Source organism: Thamnophis elegans, chromosome 7 (genome assembly GCF_009769535.1).
Source record: "Thamnophis elegans isolate rThaEle1 chromosome 7, rThaEle1.pri, whole genome shotgun sequence".
Lineage (NCBI taxonomy): Eukaryota > Metazoa > Chordata > Lepidosauria > Squamata > Colubridae > Thamnophis > Thamnophis elegans.
In genome coordinates this window covers 83,578,852-83,600,901 of record NC_045547.1, presented here as the reverse complement: position 1 = coordinate 83,600,901, position 22,050 = coordinate 83,578,852, and the positions used below count along the sequence as shown (strand labels likewise).

Genomic DNA, 22,050 nt, shown 5'->3' with positions numbered 1-22,050 from the left:
TCTAACTTTCCTATCTCTAGGCTCCCCCGCCGCGCTTCCAAACGAGCGTCAGGCGTACAAAGTCCACTCGCCCGGGCGCATGCGCGACAGAGTCGGCCCACCTAGACAGCTGAGACCATCGGACGGTCTCCCTCATCTCGAGGGTTCGGCGAGCTCCCTGCCCGCTCTCAGCCAATCAGCGGAGCGGAACGGAACGCAGCGGAGAGAATCTTCGGTTTCCTGTTCGGGGAAAACGGTGAGCAGCGGAGGGCGCAGAGGCGTCCTCCTGCCGCCAACTCGCGAGTCTCGCAGGAGGGAAGAGGCTAGCAGCTCTCAGTTAGGGCTGATGCAGAGAGAAATGAGCATGTGCAGAGTGCCGGTGCTGCTGACGAGCTCCGACTTGCCCTGCCCCGTGCATATTGTTGCAAAGTGCACAGATTAGCCCCTATTTTCCAAGCTCAGAACTTTCAGATAAGTGGACTTCAACTCCCAGAATTCCTCAGGGGAGGAATCTGGGATTGAAATCCACTTAAAGTTCTAGACCTTAAGAAACCTGGATTTTTTTAATGGCATGAAGTGGTTTACAGCCTGGCTCATTTTCCTTTTTCTCTTCTGTTTTGTCCAGTCCACCAGTTAGCTGAAGTTTCTAATCGTTAACAAAAATAACATATTCAATATATTCTTGAAGGAGATATGAACCACTATTGGCATTTGCTTTTATTACGAATTGCTTATGTTACTATATAATTGCTGCTGATTAAACCAATATTTGCTGATATGATATACTGCTAGAATCATTTATTAAGAATTAAGCTTTGTTATTGGCTTCTGTTTGTCTTATTGTACACTGCCAGAAATGAGTTGTTTTCTAGCAAATTGTAACCTTAATACTGGGTGGCATTACTGTAAATGTTATTTATGAGCCCGGAAAACTCCCTAGTTTGGTTCCTTATCTATGGGGCTTGATATTCGTGGCTTCAAAGCTAGGCACATTCTTGAAAACACAGAAGAAATTGTTACCCGGGAATATCAGGCCCCATAGATAAAGGAATCAAACGAGGGAGTTTTCTGAGCTCAAATCCTTAAAGCATTCTGCTGAAAAACAACTTGGCAAACGGGGAGAGGGGGGGGCTGCTACCCCTTAACTCAAGGCTATAGGAATACTCCATAGATAAGGGAGACAGAGACAGGAGCTTGAACAAAAGAACTTGACTTTTGGTAATGACTTTTTGTCTCTGATTGGGAAAAAAAACTTTGTTTCTATCTGCCTAAAATGTCTATAATACCCTGAGCCATTCCTTCCATGCATCTGGTTCTACTTTTGACACCCAGCTTTTGCTATGGCCATAAATAAAAGTTGAAAAAAGCTTTTTGCAAGCCTCGTCTGGAGTCTCCATTCACTGGCATTTCAGTGGCTCCAGGAAACTTCTGGGACCTTACATTCTGATCTTTGATTTACATTTTTTCCAAAATATCTCAAAATAACATTCCCTCCAAGGTCCAGTTCACTGGTCTAATTTAAGGCCAATTGTTTCAAAAGAATACTTTCACCCATTATCCATCAAAAAAACAAAAACTGGCCCTTTTTATCCCTTGTAAACTTTTTTACAACCAATTTTTTTTGTTGCCAAAAGTTTTTAAATCTTTAAAACTTTTTTCCCCCCCTTCATAGTATTAAAGGAACGGAGAGCAAAAGAGAAAGGGGAAGAAGGGATGGGGAGAATTTGCCTTTCCTTTTTCCCTTCTTTGAGACGTTAATTAATCATGCAAATGTAATTCGTGCCTGCAATTAAGACATGAATTAATAATACAGGTGCAAAAAAAAGGTAGAAATTCCATACAGAACTCTGCGTAAAAGGAAAGAGAGTATTCTTTTGTCGGACAAGCTTAAGCAGAAAGTAACAATACTTTTTAAAGTTCCATTAAAAAAAAATAATCAGACTGACTTGGTGCCTTTAAAAAAGATTTTAAAAAGAAGAATAGAGATAATTGGCACCTTTCCCTTGAAAACTAATTATTCTGAACTTTAAATAGCTTCATCGAAAATAATTTGCAGCGTGCTGTCGCTCCGTGCAAAGCATTAGGAAATTTTTTTTACTGTTTAATTAAATTGGATACTAATTAGATCAGCGGCTTGCAACCTATGAAATGTTGTTATCAGTTACTCTTACATAATGTATCCCGTAGATTTCTGCTGAAGTGAACGTGTGCTAACTGTTTCAACTCAAAACTCCCAAAATCAGCAAGTGGGAAATTTCCACTTTGTAGAAAGTGTCATTGTATTTGTCCCTGAGTACCATAACCGGAAATCAGAAAAACTCTGAATGTTTAATTTTAAATCTGAGATTTATTTCTAATTAGCTTCAGTCGTGCCCTGGTATTATTTATAGGGAGGAAACGTCCAGATCAATTATATAATGATAATGTTATATTATAACATTATAATTTATAATGTGGATTTTTCCCTCTTACCAGAGGGAGCCCCCTTGTGGAGGACTGTGAAGCCGTTACCATGGCAACTCGACTGCGCTGTAGAGTAGAATCCGTTTTACGGCAGTACAGTGGAAGCCATTTTAAGGCACAACAGCCTGTATCTTAACAGAACACCCCCCTCCCAAGGGGTGTGTGAGGGGTGTCTTACCTCCACAGTATTTGTCTCCAGAGAATAAGTCATCTGTGTACCAAGTTTGGTTGAAATTGCTCAAGGCATTCCAGAGTTATGCTGGAACACACAAACACACACAGAGAGAGAGAGAGAGAGAGGGAGGGAGAGAGGGAGGGAGGAGGAGAGAGAGAGAGAGAGAGATGAGAGAGAGAGAGAGAGATGAGAGAGAGAGAGAGAGATTGAGAGAGAGAGAGATTTACATATATAGATAGTTGTCCCTGCCAAAGATTGCCATTAAAGGCTAAAATAACCATTAAATGGTTACACTTGTATGACATAAATTAAATGGACAAATAAAGGACAAAACTATTGGATGGATGGATGGATGGATGGATGGATGGATGGATGGAAAAGGACAGCCCTTTATTCAGAAAGCTGCCCTTTAGATGGATCAATAGATTTATTTTTCAGAAAGTGAGTTTGGTCCTTTATTTTGTTTGCTTAACTTATATTGTACAAGCACGATCCCAGAATGCATGGTTTAATTGCAGAATCCCTTTTAATACCCCTTTCTTATAACTTTATAACCACATGCTTTTCTATATATTTTTATTGCCCGATGTCCTTTTTTTGCAAAGTTTCTCGCGGTTTTGCTCTCTTGGATTTCCCTGTGCAACGTTACGGGCGTAATAATCATTTTTCTAGACTTTTCCTGTCCCTTAACCAAACCCTCTTTCAGATTTTCCCTTTTCTATCGGGCGCCTTGTCTTCTGCAGGAAAACAGGGTCACCGCAGCTGTATCATGGGCTTGTCAGGAAATATTACTTGGCAGCTAAAAGGTGGAATAATAATAATAACATAATATCAATACGGATAGGCAAAATAAATAAATAAAAATAAACCAAGGACGCGGAGAACCCCCTGCTAAAATCAAAACATCCTAGCTTTCTGAACTTACAAACATGATATGAATCACGGGATGGTTTTCACTCCTTCGATCCAGAGCTTTCCGAGATCATGTTGGGTTAGAAAAACGTTTGTAGGACTTTGGCCTCGTGGCAGGTCATTCCACTCTTAATTGTTGTCCAAGAGAGCGATTGTCCTCTCTAGACCTCCGTCAGTTAACTTTCGTCTGCCTAAAGTCTCAACCTATTTTCTGCAGCGCGGAAATTTCCGATTAACCCTGATTTAGCCGGCCCTCCAAACCTTTTATTAAGTTAGCCCTTGACTTACTACCTCACCGAGCCCCAAATTTTCTGGCGCTAAGTGAGACGTGTGTTAAGTGAGCTTTGCCCCATTTTTTCACAACCCCTTCCTTGCCGCGGTGGTTGAACGAATCGCGGCCGTTGCAAATTGTGAGTCCCACGGTCTTGTTGAGTGAATCTGGCTTCCCCCGTTGACTTTGTCATCCGAAGGTCGCAAAAGGGGATTGCGTGACCCACACAGCCACCGTCATAAATATGAGTCGGTTTCCAAGAGTCTGAATTTGGATCACACAGCCACGGTGATGCTACAAGGGTGTGAAAAATGGTCATAAACTGTAAGTCAGGTTTTTCCCCCAGTGTTTTTGTAACTTCGTACAGTCAATAAGTGAAGTGTTGTAAGTCAAGGACAACCTTGTACTAAGCTGCCCTAATGCTCAAAAAGGGTGGCACAATTTCCTGCCGTTCTTGGGAAAAAAATGTGTAAGAACAATTGTGCAAATCCCAAAAAGACCTCATAGATCATACAGAATGATAATAAGACACCAAACTAATCAAGGAGAGAAGCAACTTAGAACTGAGGAGAAATTTCAGCGAGAACAATTAACCAGTGGAACAACTTGCACCAGATATTGTGAATGCTTCAACACAACAAGTTTTTAAGAAGAGGTTGGATAACAGTTTTTTTGAAGCTGTGTAGGGTTTCCTGGCTAAGCGGGGGGTTGGACTAGAAGACCTCCAAGGTCCCTTCCAACTCTGTTGTTCTATTCTATTCTATTCTTCTATCACACATAACCCCTCTCTAAATTTCCTCCCCACTGATGCTGTCGTAGTACATATGTGGAATTTTAAAAAAATAATTTAAAAACTGCTTTCCAACCCATTAAAAAGCTTCTCATCCTTCATTTATCACCTTTGAATATTAGATAAATTAAGATTTCATGACCCAAGGCAGAAACTTCCTTTTAATAGTACTCCTGGCAGCTGTTAACTTCTACAGATTAAAAAAGAAAGAAAATCAGAAAAAGGAAGGTTCTCTTGTCTTTTTTAAGTTTATTGTTTTTATTTCTGACGCATACATTCACAGATATACAATCTCATAACTCTTATTAACAAGGTGCGTTATCTTTTGACATTTATAACGATATTTCTGACACTATTGATGGTTGATCATATTGTTATAAATGTTGATGACAATATCAACATTTCTAACAATATGATCGAGATGGGTTTTCTACCATCCCATACACCAGTGGCTCCCAAACTTGGCAACTTTAAGACTTGTGGACTTCAACTCCCAGAATTCTCCAGCCAGCAGAGCTGGCTGGAGAATTCTGGGAGTTAAAATCCACAAGTCTTAAAGTTGCCAAGTTTGGGAACCACTGCCATACACCCATCATTGATTTCTCTTTTCAATGCATCAAAAGGGGTTGGAAATCATGAAGTCATCACATTGCAATCCCAATTTCTAATTTTGCACACCAGCGATGCATGCCACCATCCCTTTGTGCTGCTTTCTTTTAGCAACCTACTTGCAAGTATCGATCGACTTCGTTTAGGATTAGGACAGGATCAGGGCAAATCGGACTGTTTTCCCCCCCCCCCTCTGTCCATCCATCCAACCAACGTTCTCCCCACTTGACTTCGGGCGCCGGTTTGTTAATATTTGTTAATATTTGCTGATGGTTTGTCAACGGGGCATGAAAGGATGAATGGCCAGACGTGATGACAAATATTGACTTTTGGTTTGTAGAAAAGTGAACTTTGTGCTGAGAAGGAGAAACCAACATTTCCTGAAAATGGAAAAAGAAGCATCTGTGGAGGCCTTAAAATCTGCCCAGGAGACCATCATCAAAGAAGAGGTAAGCGGGGTTTAATCGGGGTCATTTTACCCCAGCAATCAATGCTAGGTTATATATAATAGCAGAGTGGAAGGGGGCTTGGAGGTCTTCTAGCCCAACCCCCTGCCTAGGCGGGAAAACCTCTACCGTTTCAGACAAATGGCTATCCAACATCTTCTTAAAGTGTTGGAGCATTCACAACTTCTGGATGGCAACTTCTGTTCCACTGATTAATTGATTAAATTCTCCTTAGTTCTAAGTTGCTTCTCTCCTCGATTAGTTTCCACCCATTGCTTCTTGTCCTGCCCTCAGGTGCTTTGGAGAATAGCTTAACTCCCTCTTCTTTGGGGCAACCCCTGAGATATTGAAACACTGCTATCATGTCTCCCCTGGTCCTTCTTTTCATTAAACTTGACATACCCAGTTCCTGCAACCGTTCTTCATATGTTTTAGCCTCCAGTCCCCTAAATCCTCTTTGTTGCTCTTCTCTGCACTCTTTCTTGAGTCTCCACAACCTTTTTACATCGTGGCGACCAAAACTGAATGCAAATATTCCAAGTGCGGCCCTCCCAAGGCCTTATAAAGTGGTATTAACCCTTCACATGATCTTGATTCTAACCCTCTGTTCATGCAGCCTAGAATTATGTTGGCTTTTTTGGCAAACACAATTCTAGGTTCGAGAAGACCACCGTTGTTTTATTCCTTAAGGCAGTGTTTCTCAACCTTGGTAACTTGAAGATGTCCGGACTTCAACTCCCAGAATTCCCCAGCCAGCGAATGCTAACTGCTTCCATTCTCTGTCCATCGGCTCGTCACAAGAGACCATCACGACAGAAACCCAATATTTTACTGTTGCCTTTGTTACACATTTGTGTTGTATTTGTGCTGATAAATAAATAAAGGGAGACTAGTATAGATCTATTTCAAGCTATTTAGCTCTCATCAGCTAGCCATACCCTTACTGGGATTCGAACCTGTGCTGTATTGCATCAGGTTCGAATCCCAGTAAGGGTATGGCTAGCTGATGAGAGCTAAATAGCTTGAAATAGATCTATACTATAGTATAGATCTATTTCAAGCTATTTAGCTCTCATCAGCTAGCCATACCCTTACTGGGATTCGAACCTGTGCTGTATTGCATCAGGTTCGAATCCCAGTAAGGGTATGGCTAGCATCTATATGTAGGTCTTTAGTTATTCGGGTTTTCTCCGCGTAAAATTGGAGGTGTCTTGGCGACGTTCGACGAAGTCTCATTCGTCATCTTCAGGCTTCGTGCTTCCAGGAGCAATGAGCATTGCTCGTGGAAGCACGAAGCCTGAAGATGACGAATGAGACTTCGTCGAAAAGTCGCCAAGACACCTCCAATTTTACGCGGGAGAAACCTGAATAACTAAAGACTTACATACTAATACCCGCGAAAACCTCAGAGATATATATTATATATATATATATATATATATATATATATAATATCTGCAAATATAGTTGTACAACACAAGCCATGAAGACATGTTGAGAATTGTCAAGACAAACGATGCCATGAATTAATGCCTGCTGTTGCGATTGATAATTGTGCATTTTGCATCCGTGTGAAAATGCACGCTGTCACTTTTTCCCTTCGTTCACCGTTCCTGCATGGTTTGATCATAAGACTTTGTCTCAGATAAGCGAGCCTTAATTGCAGCTCCTTCCTTTTTATGTCTGTGGAAATTCTTAGCCATCCAAAATTTGTCCCAAATATGCTTTTTTCCAAAAGGCGACAGGATTTCCTTTGTTATTCCTTGAAGACGTTTCGCTTCTCGTCCAAGAAGTTTCTTCAGTTCTGACTGCGGTCAGAACTGAAGAAGCTTCTTGTATGAGAAGCGAAACATCTTCGGGGGAAAACAAAAGTCCAGATGTCTTTTGGGGGGGAAATAAAAAGCATCTTTGGCGTTTCTTCCTTTTCATTCTTTTTCTAATTTCTCCTCTTTTTTTTTCCCTCTTGAGCTGGAAAAAAAAAATCCTCACCACTGTTGATCTTCAGTTTTTAATCTTGATTCTTCTCCATCCATGATGTCACCTCCGCTTTCCTTTCCTGATTCTTCCCTCTCTTCCTCTCTCTTTCAATCACAAATATGAATTCTCCTGGCTTGCAAGAACGTAAGGATTTCCCTCCGCACCCATTCAAAGTTTATAAGAAGGAACACGGAGAGAATAGCTAACTTCCTTGGTGATGTAAGACGCCATGGGAATAGCAACGCGCATCGTAACCCCAAAACAATCCTATAATTTAGAACATGCTACTTTTTTTTGAAGCATCTCCTGCCTTTTAAGGTAAGACTAAAAATAAAAAATAAAAAAATCTGTTTTCCTTAAGTGTACTCTGGCTGTAAATGTTTTTTTTTTGTGGGGCTGGGAAGTCAATTTTTTAAGCATTGTTGAGTTTTTGAAAGTCAAAACTTGTGTTGAAGCTTTGGGGTATCATTATTTAGCAATAGCAATAGCAGTTAGACTTATATACCGCTTCATAGGGCTTTCAGCCCTCTCTAAGCGGTTTACAGAGTCAGCATATCGCCTCCACAGTCTGGGTCCTCCTCAGATAGCAGTCAGCTGAAGTGGCCTGCAGTACTGCACCCTAACCACTGCGCCACCTCGGCTCTGAGCCGAGTATGTTCGGCAAAATACCATATTTGATTGGATGTAATTCACATTTAGTTCATCTTATTCCTCCCCAGCAAATGTATTTTCATAGTTTGCCCCTTTACATTAGAGCAGTGTTTCTCAACCTTGGCAACTTGAAGATGTCCGGACTTCAACTCCCAGAATTCCCCAGCCAGCGAATGCGAATGCTGGCCGGGGAATTCTGGGAGTTGAAGTCTGGACATCTTCAAGTTGCCAAGGTTGAGAAACACTGCATTAGAGCATATTAAACATTATAATGTGTTACATGCTTGAGTGTCTCCGGAGTCTGTGGTCTTCCATGGGTAATGTGACGCAACCCCGTATAATTGGTTATGGATAGCCACACATTAACCATGGTTTAATTGATGTCCCCCCCTCTTTTCAGACCATTACTCAAAGAAAATGGGTGAAGCTGGATCAAACCACTTACGTTGACCCAACCGGACAAACAAGGTAACTATCTTGTCTTTTATTCAGTCCACGAACTAAGAATTAGGGTTAGTCCTTGGCTTATGGCCATAATGGACTGCAAACCTTTTTTTTTTATTTTTCATGTTAAACACATTTAAAGAAACATAAATTAAAACAATAAAGGAATAAAAGTTCCATCATACAGCAGTTCCAGATCGGTATGCCTTTACAATTGATGTTTTTCCTCCTATTCATTCGTATCTTACATTCGTGGTCCCCTTATTCTTTATTTATTTATGTATACTATTCCATATTTATTTGTACTCAAAACTGTTTATATCAGAATATCATTTTATCTCTATTGTACTTTGTGTTCTATCATTTCGCTACTATATCTAACTTATCTTAAGTGCACCTTATCTTATTTACTGCGTCACTATTTTAGGTTTCCCTATTTCTTGTTTCTGTCCTTTTATATCATTTGTTCCAGGTTAAATAATATCCCGATTCCTCCTTTCCTTCTATTTCTTTCATCAGTTTGTTCATCTCCGCGCATTCTAAAAATTTTCTTATCGCCTCATCTTCCTTGTTTTTTTTCCAATTTTGGGCCTAAGTTATTCTGGCTGCGGTTATAATACGGAGAATTAGGTATTGTCTTTCTCCGCTGTCCTTTTCTGTAGTTATACCCAATGGAAATAGTTCAGGTCAAACCTTCTGTTCTTAAGTGAGACATTTGTTCAGAGAGTTTTGCTCCATTCTGAGCCCTTTCGTGCTACAGTCGTTAAGGGAATCACTGCAGTTGTTAAGTAAGTAACTCGGTTGTTAAGTGAATCTGGCTTCCCCATTTTACTTGGGTTGTCGGAAGTTCGCAAAGGAGGATTACGTGACCCCGGGGCCCTGCAACCATCATTAGTATGAGTCAGTTGCCAAATGTCTTAATTTTGATCATGTGGACGTGGGGATGTGGCAATGGATGTAGGTGTGAAAAACGGTCATGTCCCTCTTTTCAGTGCCGTTGTAACTTTGAACGGTCACTAAACATACAGGTGAGAACAACCTGTATTGGGTAAATCAATAATTATCAGGCCATTTTGTAGGGATGTTCAGCATCTGAGTTCCCACGCTGTGGGAAAACCATGCTTTGTTTTAAATGTTAAGTTGTACCATAAGCCACGGTGGCCTGGTTTATACGCAATGTGGAAGGAAAGAATTTGCAGGTCACATACATGATTTGATCATGAAGCTCCAGACCACATCAGGGTCACCTATCAAAACCGAGGGACCAAATGTTTGATTTTTGGCAGCACCATATTAGTTTTGTCCCCAAAAGTGGAAAAAAAATAACAGTCCAAAAATAGAGTCTTAAAGTTTTATCTTGGTACTTCCTATGCCTGGATAAAGGAAAGGAAAACTTTTTTAAAAACTAGATAAATAGGTAGGTAAGATAGATAGATAGATAGATAGATAGATAGATAGATAGATAGATAGATAGATAGATAGATAGATAGATAGATAGATGATAGATAGATAGATAGATAGATAGATAGATAGATAGATAGATAGATAGATAGATAGATAGATAGATAGATAGATAGATTTGGTAGGTAGGTAGGTAGGTAGGTAGGTAGGTAGGTAGGTAGGTAAGATAGATAGATAGATAGATAGATAGATAGATAGATAGATAGATAGATAGATACATAGATGATAGATAGATAGATAGATAGATAGATAGATAGATGATAGATAGATAGATAGATAGATAGATAGATAGATAGATAGATTTGGTAGGTAGGAAGGTAGGTAGGTAAGATAGATAGATAGATACATAGATAGATACATAGATACATAGATGATAGATAGATAGATAGATAGATAGAGAGAGAGAGAGAGAGAGATGATAGATAGATAGATAGATAGATAGATAGATAGATAGATAGATAGATAGATAGATAGATAGATTTGGTAGATTAGGTAGGTAGGTAGGTAGGTAGGTAGGTAGGAAGGTAGGTAGGTAAGATAGATACATAGATGATAGATAGATAGAGAGAGAGAGAGAGAGAGATGATAGATAGATAGATAGATAGATAGATAGATAGATAGATAGATAGATAGATAGATAGATAGATAGATAGATAGATAGATAGATTTGGTAGGTAGGTAGCTAGATAGATAGGTAGGTAGACAGATATGCATGCATGCATAGATAGATAGATAAATTAGAAAGCTAAATAAAGGAAATTTTTCAAAGAAAAAAAAAGCACAATGAATTTGTCAAAATGACATTATCCCTGACAGCTTTTGAAAGTAATAATCCGGGTTCTACTATTTATCTTATATTTTGTCATTTTGAACAGAATATGGGAATCGGTCAAACGCACCACCAGGAATGAAGGATTTTCAGCTGATGGTAAGCCAACTTTCCTTACTCTGCGGGTCAAAAAAAAATTCCCCCTCCCCAATTACTGTTGAATGAGAAAATTGGACGAGGTGTATTACGTAGGTAAGAAAGAACAAATCTGTCCTAGCGCTGATGATGTCACTTAGTTGGGTGATGAGACGTCACCAAGCTCAGAGAGCACCAAGAACCCCACAATTCTCTTCCTCCTCCTCTTCTTTCTCCTCTTCCTCCAAACCCATTGTCAGCACTCCTTCATTGAGTAATTAGGAAAGAAAACCACAAGGCTCCATTGATAGAAATCAAGTGTAGTTTTACTAATTGTAAATGATCAGAAGCGTAGCAAAGCGAAGACTGATTATTTAGGCGCGAAAGCAAGTGATATATAGAATAACCCATTCCCCACCCCTTGGCATCCCAGTTACAGTCCAATCATAATTCTCCCAAGTGTCAGGTGTGAGATAACTTCGAAAGGCATCACCAAGATGGAATGTCGGTGCCGTTATCCTTGGCGGGAAGCCCCCTCCGCATGTGCAGTCCGACAGGCAGCAGAACTCCAGAATCTTCCTCCAGCACAATTAGTAAACCCCTCCCAAATACCATGCCCCCCCTCGCCGTTTCAATGGCAGCTGAAGCAGCAGCAAAGCAGAAGCTGACACCCATTCCCTTCTAGCACGGATGATGTTACCTAGTTGGGTAATGAGACGTCTGCAAGAAAACCACCAAGCTCAGAGAGCACAAATCAGCGCAAATGGGAAAATTGGCTCTGTGGAGACACCCGTTGGGCGCAAACTTGGTTAAACGTTAGGTTTGTGGATAGAGCCTGCTCTCCATCCGTCTGGGAAGGTTTTCTGCAAAGGCCTCCTGCAGCTGTCGAGAAGGGGGAAAGGGCACCTCGAGGGGGAGAAACTTGAAAAAAACTGGCGCTTGAAACCCAAGTAGCATCGCAGGATAACCCTGGAGGGCAATTCTTAAAAACTCTGGAGGTTGTGGTTCAAAGGGACACTCATTTTAGAAACCCCTTGGGGGATGTTCACACACACACACACACACACACACACACACACACACACACACTCCTGGCAACGGGTTGGGAAAGTGGGAGAACCCCCCTAAGTTATCTTGAAATTCCTTCAACAAAGGAGGGGGATCAGATGCATTTTAATCAAAGGTGGATTTGTCTTGCAGACAAAAGCCCATTAATTGCTCCCTTTGATCCACTTGATTCAAAGCTAATTTTATTGGTGAACTGGTTTAGATCTAAAGAGAGCAACTGGTCACACACACACACACACACACACACACACACCAAAAGGGATCTTTGCCAGCTGAGGCTGATAAGGCCATGGCTGCCCTCCTCCAGATCCTCTCTGGATTCTTCTGGTCATGGCTGAGCCTCGAAGCTTTGGCTGTTTGTGGCCCCTTCGGTGATGCTTTCTCCCCCCCCCCCCCCGGCTTCTGCTCTCGTCAGGTGTGGCCGTCATTCCGGTGCTGCAACGGACCCTCCACTACGACTGCATGGTCCTGGTGAAGCAATTCCGGCCTCCCCTGGGAGCCTATTGCCTGGAATTCCCCGCAGGTAGGAGACCGGACTGGGTGGGTGGGAGTGGGGGTCTTTGGGCTTCATAATTGGGGCCAGAAGGCCTTCCTTTCCCTCTTCCTCCTTTCCTTTTTCCCCTTCTTCCTTTCCTTCCCTGTTTTCTCTTCCTCCTTTTCTTTCCTCTTTCCTTTTTATTTCCTTCTCTCTTGGTCTTTTCATTTCCTTTTTCCTCTTCTTCCTTTCCTTTTTCCTTTCCTTTCCCTCCCCTCTTCTTCCTTTCCCTCTTCCTTTCCTTTCCTTTTTCCTCTTCTTCCTTCCCTTCCCTGTTTCCTCTTCTTCCTTTTCTTTCCTCTTTCCTTTTTATTTCCTTCTCTCTTCCTTTCCTTTTTTCCTCTTCTTCCTTTCCCCTTTCCCTTTCCTTTCCGTTTTCCTTTCATCTTTCCTCTTTTCCCTTTCCTTTCCTTCTTCCTTTCCTTTCCTGTTTCCTCTTCTTCCTCTTTCCTATTTTTCCTTTCCTTCTTCCTTTCTTCCATGTCTCTTTTCTCCCTTCCCTTCCTTTTTCCTTCTTTTCCCTTTCTTTCCTTTCCTCTTCTTCCTTTCTTTCATTTCCTTTTCTTTTTCCTTTCCTTTCCTTTTTCCTCTTTTTCCTTTCCTTTTTCCTCTTCCTTCTTTCCTTTCTTTTTTCCTCTTCTTCCTCTTTCCTCTTTTTCTTTTCCTTTCCTTCTTCCTTTCCTCCGTGTCTCTTTTCTCCCTTCCCTTCCTTTTTCCTTCTTTTCCCTTTCTTTCCTTTCCTCCTCTTCCCTTCTTTCCTTTTTCCTCTTCTTCTTTTCTTTCCTTTCCTTTCCATTTTCCTCTCCTTCCATTTCTTTCCTTTCTTTCATCCACGTCTTTTCTCCTTTCCCTTTTTCCTTTCCTTCCCTTCCTCTCCCCCCTTCTCCTCTCCTTCCCTGTTTCCCCCCCAATGTCTCTCTCTTGAAGCTAAGAGGCCCCCACTTTGCTTTGAGCCCCGATGGCCCCATGGTGTCCCTTCCGTTCTTTTCAATGGAGCTGCCTGTAACTCCGGTTGTCTGTTTTTCACTGCAGGCCTCATTGACAGCAATGAATCTCCCGAGACAGCTGCCCTCCGCGAACTGGAAGAGGAGACAGGTTACAAAGGGGACATCCTGGAATGTTCTCCAGGTGGGCTTTGGGTTCTGCCTTCCCGGTTGAAAAAGGAGGTGGTCCTTGGTGCCCTCTGAGCCTTGGTGGTTTCCTTGCAGATGTTTCATGGCCCAACTAGGTGACATCATCAATGTTCTAGACGTCTCACACTGATAATGTTCCCTAGTTGGGTCTTGAAACGCCTGCAAGAAAACCACCAAGCTCCGAGAGCATCAAGGACCCATCAGTCCTCCTCCTCTTCTTCCTCCTCTACCTCTTCCTCCTCCAATCCTAGTACGGATGATGGCTTAGAACCAGTGGCTAAGACGATGAAAGGTTGGTAGTTCGGCGGTTCGAATCCCGAGCGCCACGTAACGGAGTGAGCTCCCGTGACTTGTCCCAGCTTCTGCCAACCTACCAGTTCGAAATCAAGTAGAAAAATAGGGACCATATTTGGTGGGAAGGAAATAGCGTTCCGTGCGCCTTCGGCATTGAATCATGCCGGCCACATGACCACGGAGACGTCTTCGGACAGCGCTGGCTCTTCGGCTTTGAAACGGAGATGAGCACCGCCCCCTAGAGTCAGGAACGACTGGCACATATGTGCAGGGGGAACCTTTACCTTTAGGATAGATGTGTTTCAAGCCATTTAGCTCTTTTCAGCTAGCCATGCCTTTTCTGGGATTCGAACCTGGGCTGCTTTGCGTATATTAGGTAGATGTATTAACCTCTAAGCCACGGGCTCTTCTTGCTTTGTCGGCTGCACCAGGGGAAAGATTTGAGCATTTATTTTTTTTTGTTTATCACTGAGAGGCCCTGCAGGATAAGAAGCAGATCTCTTGGAGAAAGTCTACCCATCCAGTTACTTAAGATTACCGCCCCCTTAATAGCACTTAATTAGTCCAATTAAATCCAGGTGATTATGTTTCTAAATCGGGAAACGGGTATTGTTGACGGGAGAAAGTTGGTGATTTCATGCTAGACACGTTGAAGAGGTAGCAATAAAGAGTTTTCTGAAGCGGAATACAGCTGGAAGGGACCTTGGAGGTCTTCCAGTCCAACCCCCTGCTCAAGAAGGAGACCCTATACTATTTCAGACAAGAGGATGTCCAATCTCTTCTTAAAAACCTCCAGTGATGGAGGGAGGGAGGGAGGAAGGAAAACAGCATAACAAAATAATAGCGTTGGAAGGGACCTTGGAGGTCTTCTAGTCCAATCCCGTTTAAGAAGGAGATCCTGTACCATTTCAAACAAATGTTTTTCCAGTCCCTTCTTATACACCTCCAGTGATGGACCACCACCTACAACTTCTGGTAGCAAGTCGTTCCACTGGTTAATTGTGCTCACTGTTAGGAAGTTTCTCCTTCATTCCAGGTCGGCTTACACAAAAAATTGTGTCATTTCCCCCCCCCCATGAAATGAGGGTAGAATGATGGGTTTCTTTTCCGTGTAACTGAATGTCAAATGCTTTTCCCCAGCTTTGTGCTTAGATCCTGGGCTGACAAATTGTGCGTCACACATTGCGACCGTCACCATCAACGGAGACCTCCCGGTCAACCTGAAGCCGAAACAAAAGCCCGGTGGGTGTTTACTTAACTTTCCTTTCTTTTTGTCCTTCTCCCAAATGAACATTTCCAAGGTCCATGAAGGTCCGGTGGTTTTTGATTTATTTTGGGGTGTGTTTATTGGGGATCTCAAACTTGCCACGGACGCACTTCGATATCGAAGTATGGCTGAATCAATGAACTATGGATCCTGTAAAGCTCCCAGATCATCTTCTTTTAATGATGGAGCTGATTTTTACTGGCCAGATGCCTTTCCTGTCACCAGAGCGGAGTTTTGTTCAGCAGGTATATTCTCAGTGTGCTTAGAGAGAGAAATAGCTGCCTCTACTTAGGATCAAACTCACAGCCTCCTGATGGTGAGGCGAGAGCTCCACTTCTAAGCCACTGTAAAACCACTCTTGTAAAACTCCCAGATCTGGCTCCAAATATCCCACAGACCACTTGAGGGCAGCAGAGATACAGAATAGGCTTAATCTTTGCTGCCACCTAGTGGACGATCATCTTTTTGCAGTCCGGGTTCTGCAGTGCTAATTCTCCAATCCTTTGCATTCCCGATGGCCCTCGACATGCAACAGTTCATTTAGCGACCTTTCAAAGTTACAACGGCACTGAAAGAAGTGGCTTAGCACCATTTTTTTCACACTTACGACCGCTGCGGCCATCCCCACGGGCACATCATTTAGCACGAGCAGTTTGCAAATGGAGCTTTTGGAAGCGGTTTGAAAGGACATGTGGAGGCCGAAGGGTGGGGGGCGGCGGGTGGGTGGGGCTACATTCAGTGTATAAGACGCACCCAAATTTTCACCCTTTTTTTGGGAGGGGGGAACTGTGTCTTATACTCCAAAAAATACGGTATTCATTTATTTTAGCCCTGTTTATGTAGGGTATCTTGGAGGTGGTGACCCTTGGAGAGGTGTGTGTAATGAAATTTCGTTTGTAATGTATGCCGATCAATACACATTCAAAGTGACAATAAAGTTATTTTAAGTTATTCTAAGATACCAAAATATATTTGGGTTTGCGGAAATACCATCCCAAGGAAACATAAATTGAGATTTGGAAGAGACACCTATAACAACAGAAAAAGAAAGGGAGAGAGGAGGAGAGGAAGAGAAAGGAAGGAAGGAAGAGGGAAGGAGAGGAGGATGGAAGGGAGAGAAAGAGAAGGAGAGAGGGTAGGAAGGGGAAAAGGAAGAGTGGGAGTATGGGAGAGGTAAGGGAAGAAGGAAAGGGAAAGGAGAAGAGGAAGGAAGGAAATAGAGAAGGGAGGGAAGGAGAAAAGAATGGGAGAGAGGATGAGAGGAAGAGAAAGAAAGGAAGGAAGAGGGAAGGAGAGGAGGGTGGAAGGGAGAGAAAGAGAAGGAGAGAGGGCAGGAAGGGGAGGATTAGGAGTAGGGGAGAGGTAAGGGAAGAAGGAAGGGAAAGGAGGGAAGGAAGAAAGTAGAGAAGGGAGGGAGGGAGAAAAGAAAGGGAAAAGAAGGTGGTGTCAAAACAGACGGATGGGATGGTAAATAAAGCAACTCAATTATAATAAATATATTATAATCTTTTAAATGGAATAACAAATGCATAAGAATGACACATGTAAAGAAGAAAAATAACTATGTGAATGTATACCTATAATTGTAAGAGAATAAAAAATAGAAAAAACTTTTTTAGGAAAAGAAATATTGTCCCCTTTTTCTGGGACCCAGATGATGCACTATTAAATGGGAAGGGGGGGGGGAGAGGGGGAAAACAGAAAAGAAAATATTAAATATACAAGTATATATTCAAGAGCGAGATATAAAGGGGAAAAAGACATAGGATGGATTAGCGAAGGGAAAGGAATAAGAAATGATAGTAAACTATATTTGGGTTTGCGGAAATACCATCCCAAGGAAACATAAATTGAGATTTGAAAGAGACACCTATAACAACAGAAAAAGAAAGGGAGAGAGAAGGAGTGAATGAGAGGAAGAGGAGGGAAGGAAGAAAGAGGTATGGAGAGGAGGGTGGAAGGGAGAGAAAGAGAAGGAGAGAGGGTAGGAAGAGGAAGAGAGGAGGAGAGGAGAGGGAAGGGAAGAAGGAAAGGGAAGGAGAGGAGGGTGGAAGGGAGAGAGAGAAGGAGAGAGGGTAGAAAGAGGAAGAGAGGAGTAGGGGAGAGGGAAGGGAACAAGGAAAGGGAAGGAGAGGAAGGTGGAAGGGAGAGAGAGGAGGAGAGAGGGTAGGAAGAGGAAGAGAGGAGTAGGGGAGAGGTAAAGGAAGAAGGAAAGGAGAGGAATAAAGGAAGGAAGGAAGTAGAGACGGGAGGGAGAAAAGAAAGGGAAAATAAGGTGGTGTTACAACAGGCGGATGGGATGGTAAATGAAGCAACCCAAAATGTATATTATAACCTATTAAATGGAATAACAAATGTATAAGAATGACAAATGTAAAGAAGAATAACAATTATGTGACTGTATACTTACAATGGTATGTAAGGGAATAAATTGCAAAAAGAAAGTTATCCTAAGTTCTCTAACTTCGAACATCAGAGGCGTAGTAGGGTTGTGTTGAACGCCATTTGTGAGAGAGGTGTGAGACCCTTGTGCAAAATATACACAACAGTTCAGATTTATCCAGGTCTTATTTTTGTGACCTTTATGTTCTCTTTCTCCCCTACAGAGGAAGGAGGTACGTTCCCTTGTTCCGTTCCTTTTTGGCTGGGAACCCGAGACGAATATTCTCAATTTCCTTCCGAGTTCCAGCATCGGGTTCGAATTCGCTCGTCTTTTGCAGTCGCTAATATCCTTCTTCGTCATCAGAAATTGTGTATTTTTTTTTGAGGTCGTCTTGCGCATCGCTGGTCTTTGTTAGCAACGGGATAAAATGCATGAACAGGTAGTCCTCGACTTACGACGTTCATTTAGTGACAGTCTGAGGTTGTGACGGCACAAAAAAAAGCGAGTTATGGCCATTTTTCACACTTACGACCGTTGCAGCCCGGGGGGGGGTCATGTGATCAAAACTCAAGATGCTTTGCAACCGACTCATATTTATGACGGTCGCAGAGTCCCGTGATCATCTTTTGCGACCATCTGACCAGCGAAATCAATGGAGAAGCCAAATTCGCTTAACCACCATCTTAATAACTGAACAATTGCAGTGATTCGCTTAACGATGGTGACAAGAAAGGTCATGCAATGGGGGCCAAACTGACTGGACATCCGCCTTGCTTAGCGACAGAAATCAGGCTCAATTCTGGTCGTAAGTCGAGGACTACCTGTATATAGGGATGGGGGGGATAATTAAAAAAAAAATTCCGAGTTAGAAACCTGATTCTAACTGGTTGGGGGGGATCCAGCTTCCTGCAGATGTTTTTGCCTTGGGGATGAAACCTCTGCACGAAAACCACCAAGCTCAGAGAGCATCGAAGAGGCCACCAGTTCAAGCCCCGAGCTACAAATATTCTCTGCAAAGATTATGTCCTTTGAGACGCTAAAAAGGGGCAAAAATGACATTTTGGAATAAAAGAAATCAGCGTGATGGAGGATGGCATTAATTCCATCACCTCCAGGGTTTTCCTTTCGTTTTTTTCTTTTCCCCTTCAGAGTTCGTGGAAGTCGTTACGCTACCAAAGAACGATTTAATGCAGAGAATTGAAGGTAAGGAAGTATGAAAAAGGTTGTTTTGAGATGAGGTTTCCTTGCGAGGGTCAACTTAAGAGATGTCTGAAATGGTATGTAGTGTTTCCTGCTTGGGCAGGGGGCTGGACTAGAAGATCTCCAAGGTCCCTTCCAAATCTGTTATTCTGTCATGCTGTTTTCCTTCCTTCCTTCCTTCCTTCCTTCCTTCCTTCCTTCCCTCCCTCCCTCCCTCCTTATTCCCTTTCTCGTTCTCCTTCCTGTGGTTAGAGTGCAGAATTGCAGGCAAAAACTCTGCCCACTGCCAGGAGTTTGATCCTGATCGGCTCAAAGCCGACTCAGCCTTCCGTCCTTCCGAGGTCGGTAAAACGAGGACCCCGATTGTCGGGGGCAAGAGGCTGAGTGTGTAAGATGGCTTACAGAGGGCTGTAAAAGCACTGTGAAGGGGTATATGTCCAAGGGCTATTTCTGTCTGTCCATCCATCCATCTACCCATCCATCCGCTGTGATGGTGCAGTGATTAGAATGCAGTATTGCAGGCAAAAAAGACTCTGCCCACTGCCAGCAGTTCAATCCTGACCGGCTCAAAATTGACTCACATCTTCCGTCCTACCTCGAACGCATTATTATAACACCATTTTATTACTGTAATAACACTTTGAAGAGAGGAAGGGTGGTGCGTATGGAATCACCCGAGCCTCCTATTCAGCTGTGGTTACATTACCCAGTTCAATCATTTCTAGAATTAAATTCCGCTTTCGCCCGGATTATAGGGCCCACGTCTCGCTAAGTGCAGGGGACTCCATCCTTGTCAACTTTAAGCCTGGTGGACTTCAACTCCCAGAATTCCCCAGCCAGCTTTGCTGGCTGGGGAATTCTGGGAGTTGAAGCCCACCAGGCTTAAAGTTGACAATACTCGTATGTGTCCTTGTGTGTTTTCTGCAGAACTGGTGGCCGAGCAACATCTGGTTGTGGATGCTAAGCTCTACGCTTACGCCCTGGCCCTCAGGCACGCCACCGACCAGCCCTTCCAGGTGCCCTTCATGAAGTTCTAGGTGAACACCCCGTTCTAGAACTCCCAAGACCGAAGATTTCGCGCCGAGCCGTTTCCCCGCACAAGAAAAAAATTTTTTTTATTACTTTTAATTCAACTTCACTGGAATCGTCGGTGGGGAAAAAAAATAAAAATAACATCTTCTTACCGTCTTCCGGTCTGTTATGGTTCTTCAATAGGTTGTTGGGTTGAGTAGTTGGCCAAGAAGGTGCGTTGTATCTTGGGTTGCCTTGGCCAACTCAAAAGGGAAGCTCTTGGGACTTCATCCGTGCTTATCTTCTCTTTCTTGGACAGTGCAGGGAAGAAGTCCCATCTCCTCTGACCAAGGCTTCCCGAGAGCATGGAGCAAACTCCTGGTCCCGACAAAACCCCCTTTTATTAACTTCCTGTGAATTCTGCTCGTTCACCTCCAGCAAAGTCTTTCGAGGGAGGATTTACAGTCACAGACCTTATCTGGCTTGGAGAGCTGCCAGGCCGAGATCTGAAAAACTTGGCCAGGAGTCTCGGAGAGTCACGAACCAATTAAGGGAACTAATGGTCTCCTGCAAACTCCCCTCCCCTTTTGCTCCTCTTTTATTTCCTCTGGGAGGGGCCATTCATCATCCACCTGTGGCCTCACTCCCAAGTCGACCCCTGTTCTTTAGCTCTTCCCTTCATCTGGCAACTCTGTGCATGCGCACACTGGGAACAGGCTCCAGCTGCTCTTCTGCCCCACTGATGACTGATTCCGAAGTCAGCTGATAACTGTCGGACGGCCCTGGCCCCCTCTCTGCCTCCAACACAGAGCCCTCACCAGAGCCTTCCCCAGACTCCAGGACTGGCCCATGTTCCTCCACAACCTCCTCACTGTCCGAATCTCCTGCCAGCTCCCCTGGCCACTGGCGGGCCACAAGAAGTTCTGTAGTTTTTTTTATGCATTTGAAACCCCGTTTTTCACTGGAAAACTCGGGGTGAATTTTGTTAAGCATTGGAGATAACCTCTCTCTCTCTCTACGTCTTGCAGACAAATCTAGATATGGGTAGATAATCTTCGATGTAACAACCACAACGGCAACTGAAATTTTCATTGCTGACCCAGGCGGTTGTTAGGCAGAGTTACACTCAATTTTGCGACATTCTGTGCCATGGTTGTTAAGCAAATCACCACAGTCCTTAAGTGAAACCCACTGTCAGCGTTCCAAGTATCCTGCAGAATTAAATCAGAGTCCAAGGTAAAACGATCCTTTTTGTTCCAATTTAACAAGACAGACATCTTAGGCACATCTAACCCTAACCCTAATCCCAATACTGGAAATGACATCAGAATTCCACCCAGTTAAAAGTTCATGATCTTGTCCCCACACCCACAATCCATCACATGGTCCAATCTTCTTCTTCCACGCTGGCATCCACACCCAGCTGCTTCCGGTCAGGTGTACTGGTGCGGAGACAAAAGGATGACCTTGGCTTCTAGTAAAGAATGAAAAACAATACATTCCACAATCCTACTCCTGTCTATTCCCCCCTCCCATCAACTATACTAAAGAAACAGCATAATGAAGTAAGAGAAAGTGTGGCAGGCCAAAATTCTAAAAGGAATATAAATGCAGGCCTGACACCCGCCATTGTTCAACACCGTCTTCCTTGGCTTGCCCATAAATTTGTTGGTGGAACCACAGGCAGAAGTTCCAGAGGTCTTGAGAGTTGCCAGTCATTCGAGGCTGCCCATAATCTTCTCCCCACCTCTAGCAGGGAACTCTGGGAGTTGTAGTCCACAAGTCTTCAAAGTTTCCAAGTTTGAGAAATCCGGTGTGGTGGCCGATGGGTTGAGGAGATCCTGGTTCTTCAGACATGGAAGCTCTCTGGAGGACTTTTGAGAGTCCCAGCCCGGCCTACAGGGCAGGATAGCTCAGGGCAGGGGAGGAACTAGAAGGAGCGGCCCTGAGTACGAGTACTCTGCGACTTACGACCACATTTGAGCCCAAAATTTATGTTGCTAAGCGAGACAGTTAAATGAGTTCCGCCCTGTCTTACGACCTCCCTGGCCAGAGTTGTTCAGCAAACCACTCCCGT

General features: G+C 43.2%; 2 protein-coding genes across 2 annotated transcripts in view; one reads left to right on the top strand and one right to left on the bottom strand.

The window, feature by feature from the left end:
• Positions 1-4,091, bottom strand: part of CDC123 (cell division cycle 123) — a 30,378-nt gene extending 26,287 nt beyond the window's left edge. Inside the window, 1 exon segment of the mRNA XM_032220940.1 lies at positions 3,543-4,091. The gene's annotated coding sequence lies outside the window, so the exon portion shown is untranslated.
• On the top strand, positions 72-20,150 carry NUDT5 (nudix hydrolase 5). The gene is made up of 10 exons (XM_032220941.1): positions 72-235; positions 5,540-5,648; positions 8,674-8,741; positions 11,054-11,106; positions 12,566-12,673; positions 13,718-13,813; positions 15,253-15,354; positions 17,986-17,994; positions 18,912-18,965; positions 19,890-20,150. Exons 2-10 carry the CDS (start codon positions 5,586-5,588, stop codon positions 19,997-19,999), a joined length of 663 nt encoding a protein of 220 aa, XP_032076832.1. The 5' UTR covers positions 72-235; positions 5,540-5,585; the 3' UTR covers positions 20,000-20,150.
• The last annotated feature ends 1,900 nt before the right edge of the window (positions 20,151-22,050 follow it).

What these genes read in the sequence shown, in the direction of transcription:
- NUDT5 (XM_032220941.1), top strand. Translation starts at nt 5,586, where the DNA reads ATGGAAAAAGAAGCATCTGTGGAGGCCTTAAAATCTGCCCAGGAGACC. An exon ending in TGAAGGATTTTCAGCTGATG is followed by an intron (nt 11,107 to 12,565) that starts GTAAGCCAACTT and finishes TGCTCTCGTCAG; the next exon opens with GTGTGGCCGTCATTCCGGTG. An exon ending in TTTAATGCAGAGAATTGAAG is followed by an intron (nt 18,966 to 19,889) that starts GTAAGGAAGTAT and finishes TGTTTTCTGCAG; the next exon opens with AACTGGTGGCCGAGCAACAT.